Below are 13,329 nucleotides of genomic sequence, written 5' to 3' on the forward strand. Positions count from 1 at the left end.
ATTGATTCAGTGACTGGAATAATTGGGATGGGAGTGTCAGAGACAGTGCGATTGGCACAGGACAGAGCGGAGTTTAGGGCTGTTGTACATAAGGTCGCTATGAGTCGCATGCTACTCGACGGCACATAACAAAACAACAACAACAACAACAACAATTAATTTGTTTACAAAGTGGATACACATTTTTCACACTATCTTCATTCACATCATATTTCATATAGTCTTGATGTATACTTTCCATTCTTGGCATAGAAAACATGGAAAGCATGTTCGGTGTTGTGTCTGTTTACTGAAAATTTCAATTGTTTGTCCACTAATTTCTGTTGTTGTTGTTAGGTGCCATTGAGTTGAGTACAACTCATAGTGAACCTGTGAATAGTGGACCTGAACCTTGTCCTATCCTGTGCCATCTTCACATTCCTGAGCCCATTGCAGCAGTCACCATGTCAATCCACCTGGTTGAGGGTCTTCTTCTCCTTCACCAACCCTCCACCCTTCCCAATATCATGCCCCTCTCCAAGGAATAGCCCTCTTAGCAACATGTCCAAAGGATATGAGGTGAAGCCTCACTATTCTTGTCTCCAAAGAGCACTCCGGCTTCACCCTCTCTAAGGCACCTGTTTGTTCTTCTGGCCGTTCATGGGATGTTCAGAGCTCCTCTCCAACATCGCAGCTCAAAGGCATCAATTCTTCTTCTGTCATCAACAATTCCTAATGCTTTGTTTTTCACCAAGAAAATGCCTTCACTGCATCTTGAACTTCTTCGTTCATTACCTTTGGTTCTCAATCATAGGCTACTTCCTGAAATTACTCAGTGTCGACCAATTCTTTTTGGTAGAGTGACACTGCATATTCCTTCCATCTTCTCTTGATACATCATTTAATATTTTGCCCATGGACGGACTCTTTCAGCAAGGTATGGAGAAAGAATGCAGGTCTGATAACAGCTGTCTTGTATGAAATGTATTTCATTATTATTATTTGTCCTGAAGTTAGGAAATATGCAATTATATTTACATTTTGCAAGTTGGAAATTAGTCATAATTTAAAAGGAGTTGACCGGAAATTCAGTACTTTTAAGAGTTTGGAAAAATTTACTATGCAAATCTGTGTTTGGAGGAAGGTGGTTTTGTGTGATTTTATAAAATTCTTGCAGACTTTGGAGAATAAATTATTTTAAGCCTTCCACAAACAGATTAAAACTACCATTCATTTAGGAACAATTGGATTGTTAATTGCAGGTCATTTTTAGTTACTCTTTAGAGCATGTCCCTCTGCATCTGTTTAAGTTTGGGCTTGGATAGACTAATCATTTTCTACTCTGCAGATGTTTGGATGTTCCTGGAACATGTCAAATAAACCTTTTAAAAACAATTTGCTTTTTAAAAATTCATTCTGTGTTGCACATTGTCCTCCCTTCCTCTTGCCCCAGTCCACTTTGCATTGCACCTCTTGTTCTAGGTTGTTGCTATTCATTTAAAGGCTAATCATGCATTCCTTTCAGATAGTTCTTCCACTCACTGTCCTAATGCAGTGTTATCTTGATATTAACCCTCCAAACAAATTTGTCACTTTCTTCGCCAAAGTTAGTCTTACTTACTGAAGTTTCTTTACTAAAAATTTCTTTTCAGGGGGAAGATGAATCAGTGGTGAATGTGACTGTGACAGGAGGGGGCCACTCTGTAGTTCTCCCGGCTGCATTTGCATACATCTCTTCGTTAAATCCAGTGATTGTGTCTCTGAGCAGGAACAGAAGCAGCCTAGCAGGTAAATAGATAGGACTTAGTAGAACATTTGTCTTAGAACATTAGCCTATGAATAAAGGCATAAGTAGCTCATAGATTTTATTGAAAATAGTATTGTCTTTAACTAAAATCTTATTTTATATTCATTTACATACATTTTGTTTCATGCATTCCTCCATTAACACTGTGTTTCACATCATTCCCATACATTGTGTTTTATAAAATTAATCAACCATTATCCCATGCCCATCATTACCTCACCTTTTCAGATCCCCACTGTGTCTTTCCTAATTCCTTGCTTTGCTCACCAAATTCTGCTTCTTCAAGATTTCTGCTCTCCCCACCCTCAGCTCCCTTTCCCACCTACCCTTCCCCCTTTGTACTTTGGTGCACACTTCATAGTTATCCTTCTATTTTTTGCAATAATGGTCTTATACAGCAGTTGTCCATATGAGACTGAGTTGGTTCACTCAGCAAAATGCTCTCCGGTCTCTCCTGTGTTATATAGGATTTTTCAAAATCATTGCTCCAGAGTGCTGCATAGTATTCCATCATGTGAATGTACCACAGTTTCTCAAGCCATTCTTTAGTTGACGGAAATTTTGGCTGTTTTTATTTTCTTATTGTGAATTATGAAAGTTTACAGAATCCTACAGGACTTTAACAAGTAAAAGGCTAATAACCCAATAACAACATTTTTTCACAAAGGAAGAAATTCAGATGGCCAATGGATATATGAAGAGATGCTTGAAATTACTGTCAATAGGATAGAGGCAAATCAAAACCACAATGAGATACCATCTCTCTCCAGTAGTTTACTAGAACAGCAAGTAATAAATAAAGAAGATGTGGAGAGATAGGAACTTTTATACATTGGTGGTATTGCAAAATGGTACAGCCACCCTGGAAGGCAGTTTGACATTTTCTCAGTAGAAATTCCATATGACTCAGCTATTCCACTGCTAGAGATATACCCCAAGAAAATTAGAACTGAGACACAAATGAAGATTTGTACACTGATGTTCATAGCAATATTATATTTTTGAGGAGAAATGTATTGGTTGTTTCCCTGAAAATCAGGAGACCGTTAGTATTCACTAAGTCAGCTTCTTTATGCATGTTTCTTCATCTATAAAATTGTGGCCATTTCCATCATGTAAATGACATGAGGATTCATGTTCTTAGGTACTGTAAGTTAAACTTTGACTCACAGTGACCCTATGTACCAGATAACATTTTGCTTTATCCTGTGCCAATATATGCTTTGTGTCAGTTCATCTTATTGAAGGTCTTCCTCTCTTTCCAAGGATGAAAGCTTTTCCCAAGAACTAGCCCAGCCTTCAACTATGCACTTTCAAGAGTGGAGTGCAGCTTCTTGCCACTAGGCCACCAGAGTTCCCTAAATATATATTTAATATGAATGACATTGTTCAATAATTTCCACACTGTGTTGAATCACTCCCCCCCCATGTGAACACATAGAGATCTCTTCCAATCAATTGGCCGTGTAGCTGTCTTTCAAATTTTTTGACACAGACTAATGAACATGTCGACGGCTGCATCTGTTTGTTAAAATATGTCAGTTGGTGTTCCATCAATTCCTGGAGTCTAAATTTTTTTGGTGTTTACTTTTATTTGTTTCAAAGTCTTGGGTACATCTTGGATGTTTTCCTTTACTATTATTATTTCTTAATCGTATTCTACTCCCTGCAATGGTTCTGTGTTGACCAATTTTTCTTGGTTTAATGACTTTCTGCATTTCTTCCATTTTCTTTTGATATGTCCTTGCTTCATTTAGTATTTTTCCCATAGACTCTTTCCATAGTGCAATTTAAGATTTTTTTTTATTCTATGTTTTTTATTGGTTTTTATTTCTTTTTAAATTTTATTTCATATTGGTTTACATACAAAGTTCATAAAGTTTATATACATTGTTTTTTTCACACCAGACCTGCAACTTGAGATTTTGATTCATTCTCTAGTTCATTGAGCTTGAGAATTGCTGAGTGTGTCTTTCCCTTTTATTTTTTTTTACTCCAGCTCTTTGTGCAACTGAATCTAATATGTTGCTTTGTCTTCTTAAGCTGCCCTTTGAAATCTTCTGTTCAGATCTCTTTCTTTATCATTTCTTCCCTTTGTTTTGTCCTCTCTGCATTCCATTCTGTTTCAATGTCTTTTGAAATCCAGTTTGATCTTCTCCCCATCATTGCAATAATTTTTTGCTTTCTACATGAATTATGTTTCACACTTGTCTCTGTCATTAGTGTTCAATGCATCAAATCTGTTCTTGACATAGTTTTAAAATTCAGATAGGATAAATTCAAGGTCCTATTTTGGTTCTGATGGATTTGTTTTCATTCTCTTCCTCTTTCATTTCCGCTTGCACATGAGTAATTGATAGTGTTTCCATAGTTTCCCCTGACATTGTTTGACTACTTATATTAAACGTCTCGATTGATTCCTTTGAATTCTGATTCCCATGTAGTCCATTAGGTAAGGTCTATGTGCATAATTTCTGTTTATGCTTTTTAAAAAAGCTATTTACATCAAATAAATCTATAAATAATTTATATAAAATTCTGTCCTGCAATTGCCAGTTGGATTTCTATCACCAATCCATATTTTCCAACTACAAGTCTTTCTTCTTTGTTTACAACTTTTACAATCCAGTCACCAATTACTGTTAATGTATCTTGATTGCATGTTCAATAAATTTCAGACTGCAAATGTTTGTGGCTGTCTTTAATTTCATCTTTAGTATTATTAGTTGTTGTGTATATTTGAGTAATAATTCTATCAACATATTCTTTGCATGCTTATGGCTAGTACCGATTGTACTTCACGATCTTGAAATATTCTTTTTGAGTAGGAATTCAAAATTATTCCTCTTCAATCTGACATTCCCAGAAATATAAATAATATGATCGTCTTATTTAAAATGGTCAGTACTAGTCCACCTCAATGAATGAACACATAGGATGTCAATCTTCATGGGCTCCATTTAATTTTTGACAACTTCAAATTTTCTTGAATTTATTCTTTGTATGCTGCATGTTCCAAATATTAATGAATGTTTGTTGCTGTTTCTCTTCAGTTTTTGAGTGTCTTATAACCTAATGGGCTTCTCTTCTGGCACTTTAATCTATGTTCCTCAAGTATTCATAGAAGGTCAATCCTGCTTCTTTGTCAGCCTCTATTTGGAAGCTTTTCTGAAGCTTGTACCGTGGGGTGACTCTGCTAGTATTTGAAATATTGATGGCATAGTTTCTAGCAATACAGTAACACACAAGTCACCTCAGTACAGCAAAACATAAGTGCTGTTAGGTGATATATTGTTTGACTGACTCATGTTATTGTTGTTAGGTGGCATGTAACCGGCAACTCAGTGATCCTATGTACAATAGCTCTGAACCCTGCCCTGTCGTGAACCAATCTCATTGCCTCTGACACATCTACCCTCATAAACTCAGTTAATGTGTCAATCCAACTCATCAAGGACCATCTTCTCCTGCACTGTCCCTCCACTCTTCCAAGCATTCTGTTCTCCTCTAGGAACTGATTCCTTCAGGCCATATACTCAAAGTAGGTGAAACGAAGCTTTAAAAACCTTGCCTCTAAGGAGCAGCCTGGCTTCACCACCTCCAGGTTAAATCTGCTTGTTCTCTTGGAAGTTTATAGTATGTTCATAACTCTTCTCCAGCACCACGACTCAAAGGCATCAATTATTCTTCTGTCATCTTTGGTCATTGTCCAGCTTTCTGATGCTTAGCAAGAAATTGCAAAGACTATGACCTGAATCAGGCATACTTTAGTCGCCAGACTGACATAATTGTTCTTTATAATAATTTTTTTAAGCATAAACTTTTTCTTTTATACTGGTTTGCTCTTAGCATTTTGGAGTGGTCCTGAACAGCACCTTTCCCCAGAGCAATTCATCTTTTGGTTTCCTGACTGCTGGTGTCAAGAGTGTTGATTGTGGAACTGAACAAGCTGAAATTATTAACAACCTCAGTCTCTTCTCCACCTATCATTTTTACCATTTACCATTTACATCATTTTACTGCCAATTTTACCAGTGATGTGAATCTTTGTCTTTTTGATGTTGAGCTTCAATCTATACTGATGCCTGTAGTCCTTGACCTTCTGCAGAAAATGTTTAAGGTCATAGTTGACCCTTTAGTGGGTTTTCAGAGGCTGTAAATTCCTTGGGAAAAGGTTGTTCATCACTCTCTCATGACAGCAAACTGAAAACAAGCAAGAATGCAAATGTAAAGCAAGCATGCATACTATGGGAAATAGAAAACAAACCGTCTGGCCTAAGACAGTGCATCTGTCAGCCCAGCAGAAGATTGGAGCCAGGATGCGCAGTTAGCCCAGTGAACATGCTTGTCTGAGTGGTGACCCTCAGATGGCCTTGAGATGTGAGCCAGTCATGGACAGCATCCCTTCCTGTTTAAGGTGTGTTGAGGATGTGTCAAGTGTTGAGGTTCCCATTCTGGGGCAAAATTTCTGCTGGTACATTTAATTCAGTAAATACTTATTATCTACGTAGAATATGGAAGAAATAATGGCATAGGTATATTATAGAATTTAGTTGTTTTGACAAAGTTGTTAGATTATATTTTTCACATAGGAAAGTTAATATAGAGAGAATAAGTACCTTTCCTAAGATACTACCTTTAGTAGCAGAGGTAGGATTTGAACCTAAGCACTCTGGCTACAAATATTAACTAAATAGTTTTTTCCTGTTAATTGTATGATGTTGTTGTTGTTGTGTGCCATTGAGTTTTCATAGCAACTCTGTGCATAGCAGCTCTGAACTCTGTTCTATTCCGAGCCAACCTTACTGTCTTCGACACGTTACTCCAAACACTGAGTCAATCCATCTCATCAAGGGCCTTCCCCTCCTGTGTTGTCCCTCCACCCTCCCAAGCATGATGTCCCTCTCCAAGGACTGGTCCCTCCTTGCAGCATGTCCAAAGCATGGCAGATGGCACTTCAGAATCCTTGCCTCCAAGGAGTAGCCTGGTTTCACCCTCCCCAGGATGAATCTGTTTTCTTAGTAGTCCATGGTGTAGTCAATACTTTTCTCCAGGACCACAGCTCAAAAGCATCAGTTCTCCTTCTATCCTCCGTCATTGTCCAGCTCTCTGATGCATAGCACATAATGGAGAAGACTATGGCCTGTATCAGGTGCACTTTAGTCTCCAGACATCGTTACTTTTCAATACTCTGGTGATGTCCCTGACAGTAGACTTTCCCAGTGCAATTTGTCTTTTGATTTCCTGGCTGCTGATACCAAGAGTGTGACTGTAGAGCCACGCAAACTAAAGCTGTTTATAATCTTAATCTCTTCACCATCTGTCATGATTCTACCAGTCAGCTCAGTGGTGAGAATCTTTGTTAGATACTATTTCTTAAATTGTATTTGAGTTCCTAGAACCAGAATAGGGGAAAAAAAAAGATAAATGGGACTTTCTAAGAATCAAATAGCTATGCACCTCAAAAAACTTCTCTAACAGGGTAAAATGGAATGCCACAGACTGGGAAAAAAATATTTGTAATGACATAGCTGATAAGGGACTTATATCTAAAACTTACAGAATATTTCAGCACCTCAAAAAGGATAACGTAAAAAACCCAATAGCAAAATGGGCACAGGATATGGATAGATACTTCACCAAAGAAGACATTCAGATGACAAACACATGAAGAAATGTTTAAAATCCCTAGCTATCAGAGAGATGCAAATCAAAACAACTATGAATATCATCTCACCCCAGTAACAGTAGCAGAATTCAACAGAGCAGCAAACAATAAATAGTGGAGAGATTGGAACCCATATTTTCTGCTGGTGTTAATGTAAAATGGTGCAACCACTTTGGAAGGTGGTTTGGTGTTTTCTCAAAAAGTCAGAAATAGAAATACCATTTGACTCAGCAATTCTACTTCTGGGAATATACCCTAAAGAAACCATAACCACCATCCAAACAAATATATACATACCCCTGGTTATTGCTGCATTATTTACAATAGTGAAGAGATGGAAGCAACCCAAGTGCCCATCAACAAATGAATGGATAGAAAAACTATGGTATATTCATACAACAGAATACTATGCAGCACCGAAAAACAGTGAACTTGTAGAACATTACACAACATGAGGGAACCTGGAGCATATCATGCTGAGTAAAATATCTTGGTCACAAAAGAACAAATACTGCATAGCACAGTTGTAAAGCAAGTCAGACATGGGAGGGTTGGGAGGAGAATAGGATAAGAATGGATAGACAATGACCATTGCATTGGAATAGATGAAAGAAGTATCTAAAATGAATATATTATTAGGTATTATTCATATGACAATAGCCCCAAATAAGAGTTATATTATTACAGAGAGGACCTGGAGTAGGGGGTGGTAGGTGAATGAATATATATATAAAAAACATGAGCTTGGAGATGGTGAAAGGAGGGTGAAGGGATAAAATGTACAACAATGAATGAATGAAAATCTAACTTCTCTGTAAATGTTCATTAAAATCACAATAAAAATGAAATTTTATAAAAAATTTGAGTAAAGGCTAGAATGTTTTGATTAATTAAAAAATTCTAGTTCTTTGAGACATGTTTTTAGAAATATTCAGCCTCTTTTGACTCAATGATCCCAGGTATAGCAGATTAAAACACTGCCTGCTTCTGTGTCATCATTACAGCCGTTGTATTGGAATTCATTTTCTTGGTCCTTGTGACAATTCATCTTATTGATGGTCTTCCTGTTTTGTTTTGTTTTTGTTTTTTTCCCCTGACCTTTTAATTTAATTTATCAAACATGTTAAATTGTGCTTTTCTAGGGCTGGTCCTTCCTAATAAATGTCCTCATGTCCAATGTACGGGTAGAAGGACTCTAAACATCCTCACTTCTAAAACCATGTGGTTCCATTTCTTCCAAGACAGATGTGCTCATTCTTCTTGTATGCGTGGCCGTTTTATTCTTCTTCTTTGGACCTCCTTATTTACTGTCCAGTTTTTGTGCCTATAAGATGGTTGAAAATAGTGTGACTTATGCCAAGAGGACATTAGTCTTCTAAGTGACATCTTTAATAGGTATTTTTAAGCAATTTTCCCCAATGCAATAACTCATTTGATTTCTTAAATGCGTCTTTCATGGGAATTAACTAGAGATCCAAAGAAAATTAGATCTTTTGCAAGTTCAGTGTATTTTCTGTTATAATGATGTTGCTCACTGTTCCAATTGTGTGGATATTTGTTATCTTTAGGAGGAAGTATGATCCATACTGAAGACTATAGTGTTGTCTTCATCACTAAGTCCTTCAATTTCTCCTAACTTTCAGTAAGGAAGCTTGTGTCATCTGTGTATTCTTTGTTATTCATGAATCTTTATCCAGTCTCAGTAAATGTTCTTCATAGTCTTCTTAGCTTATTTGCTCATCATACTGATTGAATAATTATGTTGAAAGAATACAGCCCTAACTCTTTACCTTTCCTGCTTTTAAAACCCATACTATCACCCTTTTTTTTGTCTGAATAATTTATTTTTTAGTCTTTATTTCTATTTAGCATGAGTATAGTTTTAACTCTCCTGGTGGACTACTCTTTGAGGCATTATGTATGCAAACACTCATTCACTGCTGTTGAATTGTAACAAACTTGTAGCTACAGGAAATAATTTAATATTTTTCATGAGTCAAATGATATACAAGATGGAACTAAAACACTTTATTATACCATAGCATACAGATTTGGAGAAGTTTCAAGTAACATACTTTCTGATTAATTGAGTGTTCATAGCAGATATATTTAAGAGATTATTTTAAAAAATAACCACCAAATTTCCCAAAGAAAAAAACCCTGGGCTCAATTCTTCTCATACCATTTTCATTTTCCATTACTCAAGAGTTCATGAATAAAGGGAAGTATCCTTTAGCTTCTCAATATTATTCAGATTGGATAGTGCAGAAAAAGAATTTGCTGCCTCAGGCCACCAAAGTTAGTAAAATTCCTCAGTGGTATAGATTCTTCAGAAAGAGGTAGAAGAAGGAGGAGGGAGATCCGTGTTCTATTCAGAATTCAGTGATTTTGGCTTTTAATAAAATTTTCTACCTACAATGAAAATAATAAATACATTGCACTGGTGCCTCAAAGGCATCTTGTATTAGATTGACAATTGACCAGGAGTCCAAGGAGTTCATGTTATTGATGTATACAATGTGATGCATTATTTTCAGAGTTTACACTTGTATTTAAATCTTTCTACAGGCAGAATAAAGAACATGGCATAAAATCTAAAAGCCTAGTAGCCTACTGGGAAAATTTCTCTTGAGCTAGAGTGCTGTATTTAGAGCATGATATAAACAATGACAACGAAGTCAAGATGAAAGAGGAAGGGGAGAAGTAAGAAGACTTGGATGTGCAGGGTCAATAGTGCAGTCTTTACTGTCATTCATATTCAAGATTGCTGAATACAAATGAGCCCTAACACTGTCTCTTCTTTGGTAAGAACAAACTTTGTTGGTTCAATCTCTCAATATACTAGCTGAGAATATTAATCCAAATTTATTTTGAAACATAAAATAAACTTTCATCTGTGAAAATTAGAAATGAAACGAGTATCTAGCTCAAGAATTGTCATGGAATAACAAAATCATTTGCTATGGATTCAAGCATAATTCATGTCAACCCTATACATATGTCACAGTAGGACTGTGACCTACGAGTTTTCGAAAGGCTGATTTCTTTAGGAAACAGATCGCCAAGTTTCCAGGGAATTTCTGGATAGAGCCCTCCAGTCTTTTGGCTACTGAGCTAACCAAGTCCTTATGCCACCCAGGGACTCTGGCATGGAGTAAATAACTTCATTTGTTAAAGTGACAGCCATCATCCTGTCAGATTCTGAGATTTGACAGTAGACGAAAGTAGAAAAACGAGTGAAGAAATAAGAAGCACATGAAAAGAGGAAGAAAATGAAGTTATCTAGCCCTTTACAAATTTTATTTAAAGGGTGCTCTGGTGGCCTGGTGGTTAGGAGCTGGGCTGCAATCTGAAGTCACGCAGTTCAAATACACCAGCGGCTCCATGCAAGAAGGATGGGTAATCTCCTCCCAAATGATTACACTGTGCCTCTGAATACCTGTTGGAGGGTCAGCTATGTGTTGATTCCAACTTGACAATTTATAACAACAACAAGCTACTTTAAAAAAATTATTTTTTTAAAATTAGGGTAACAAATAACATTGGGTGTTTTTTTTTTTAATTTGGTAGATAGTTAACTATTGGTTTTCAATCATTTCTTCCCATTTTGTTTTATGACCCTGTTGTTTGAGTCACATAATGAATTACACTGTCTAGTAAATCCTTTATTTTAGATTTCCTTTTATTTGGGGCCGTTTAGGTGCTGTGCTGTATCAGGTGTTTTCAATTACCCAGCTTGATCTCAACAGTGAAGAGTATTTTATTGTTGTTAAGTGGTGACTACAACTCATAGCAACCCTGTACCTAACAAATCTGAACTGCACCCTGTCCTGCACCACCCTCGTGCTTTCCCGTATGTTAGAGCCAATTGTTAGAATCGCAGAATCTAACTATCTTTTTGAGAGTCTATCTTTTTTCTTTTTATTTTTTATTATTATTATAAATTTTAATAAACATTTACAGAGATTGTGGATTTCCAGTCATTCATTGTTACACTTTTCTCCCCACCCACCCCAACCGCACCCCTAGTTCGCTCTTCTTTAAAAGCAAAAAAAAACCTCCTTCATTGGTATACAGTCCGCCCGAATCTTCCCACCCTCACCCCGAGTATACATACTCCTCTGAAACCCTCATTCCAAACTCTTATGATAATCATAATGCCTTAAAATATATTATTTTTAAACTGTTCTCTCCCTCATCAGCTTCAATGTAGTATACATAATTTATCCATTTTTTTCTCAGACTTACCCCCACCCTGACGTCAGCCTCATTCTAACAGTGGCACCATGCAGTATTTGTCCTTTTATGACTGAGATCTTTCACTCAGCATAATGTCCTCAAGAGTCAACCATTTTGCATAATATTTCATGAGTTCCTTGTTTTTCAATGCTGCATAGTATTCCATCGTGTGAATATACCACAGCTTCTCTATCCATTTGTTTGTTGATGGGCACTTAGGTTGTTTCCAAATCCTTGCTATTGTGAACAAAGCCACGATAAACATGGGTGTGCATATATCTGCTTGGATGTTGGTTATGGTCTCTTTAGGGTTTATTCCCAGTAGTGGAATTGCTGGGTCAAATGGTATCTCTATTTGCAACTTTTTGAGAAAGCGCCATACTGCCTTCCACCATGGATGTACCATTTTACACTACCACCAACAGTGAATAAGGGTTCCAGTTTTTCCACAACCTCGCCAGCATATGTTGCTTGCTGTTCTGTTAAGTTTTGCTATTCTGACTGGGGTGAGATGATATCTCATAGTTGTCTTGATTTGCATCTGAGAATCTTTCTTTATCTGAACCTCCACCTCCTCAGCATGTTGTCTTTTCCCATGGGTTGACAACACATTCAAAGCATGTGAGGTGGAGCTCCACCACCTTTGTCTCGAAGGAATATCCTCCAAGGCAGATTTGTCTGGCAATCCATGGAATAGTCAGTCCTCCTCTCTAACATCATAATTCAACAGCATCAATATTCCATCTTTATTCATTGTCCCACTTTCAAATATATAGGAAGCAAGTGAAAATAAATTATGTTCACCTTATACTTCAAACTGACATCTTTAGCACTTTGAAAAGGTCCTTGACAGCAGATTTTCCCAGTGTAATAAGTCTTTGTCGTGGTACTAGGGATATTGTATCTAATGTTAGATGGATCTTAGCTGAAAGCAGGGAATACCAGAGGAATGTCTATCTGTGTTTCATTGGTTAGGCAAAGGCGTTTGACTGTGTGGATCATAAAAAACTGTGGCTGACTCTAAGAAGAATGGGAATCCCAGAACACTTGATCATGCAAATGCGAAACCTATGCTTGGACCAAGAGGCAGTCATCAGAACAGAGCAAGGAAACACTGTATGGTTCAAAATTGGGAAAGGCGGACGGCAGGGATGTGTCCTGTCTCCATACCTTTTCAATCTGTATGCAGAACAGATCATCCGGGAAGCTGGGCTCTGAGGAGAAATGTGGGGTCAGGATTGGTGGAAGATCTATCAACAGTCTGCAATATGCAGATGACACAACCCTGCTTGCTGAAACTGAGGAGGACCTGAAGTGCTTGCTGCAGAGGGTGAAGGATTACAGCCTCCACTATAGATTGAGGCTCAATGTCAAGAAGACAAACATTTTCACCACTGGACCAATTGGTAGCATCAGGATGGATGGTGAGGAGATTGAGATTGTTAACAACTTTAGTTTGCTTGGCTCCACAGTCAACACTCTTGACACCAGCAGCCAGGAAATTGAAAGACGTATTGCGATGGGAAAGTCTGCTGTTAGGGTCCTCTCCAAAGTACTGAAGAGCAATGGTGTCTCTCTGGAGACTAAGGTGCATCTGATACAGGCCATGGTCTTTGCAATCACTTGTTATGCATCA

General features: G+C 37.3%; 1 protein-coding gene across 1 annotated transcript in view; it reads left to right on the top strand.

Annotated features, from left to right (window-relative positions):
- PKHD1 (polycystic kidney and hepatic disease 1 (autosomal recessive)) overlaps positions 1-13,329 on the top strand; it is an 866,042-nt gene that overhangs the window by 90,296 nt on the left and 762,417 nt on the right. The window contains exon 28 of the mRNA XM_006882114.1: positions 1,632-1,767. Within this exon, the coding sequence (XP_006882176.1) occupies positions 1,632-1,767 (136 nt within the window). The remainder of the gene's footprint in view (positions 1-1,631; positions 1,768-13,329) is intronic.

This window comes from Elephantulus edwardii, unplaced genomic scaffold (genome assembly GCF_000299155.1).
Source record: "Elephantulus edwardii isolate Elephantulus edwardi_28Jun2011 unplaced genomic scaffold, EleEdw1.0 scaffold00017, whole genome shotgun sequence".
NCBI lineage: Eukaryota > Metazoa > Chordata > Mammalia > Macroscelidea > Macroscelididae > Elephantulus > Elephantulus edwardii.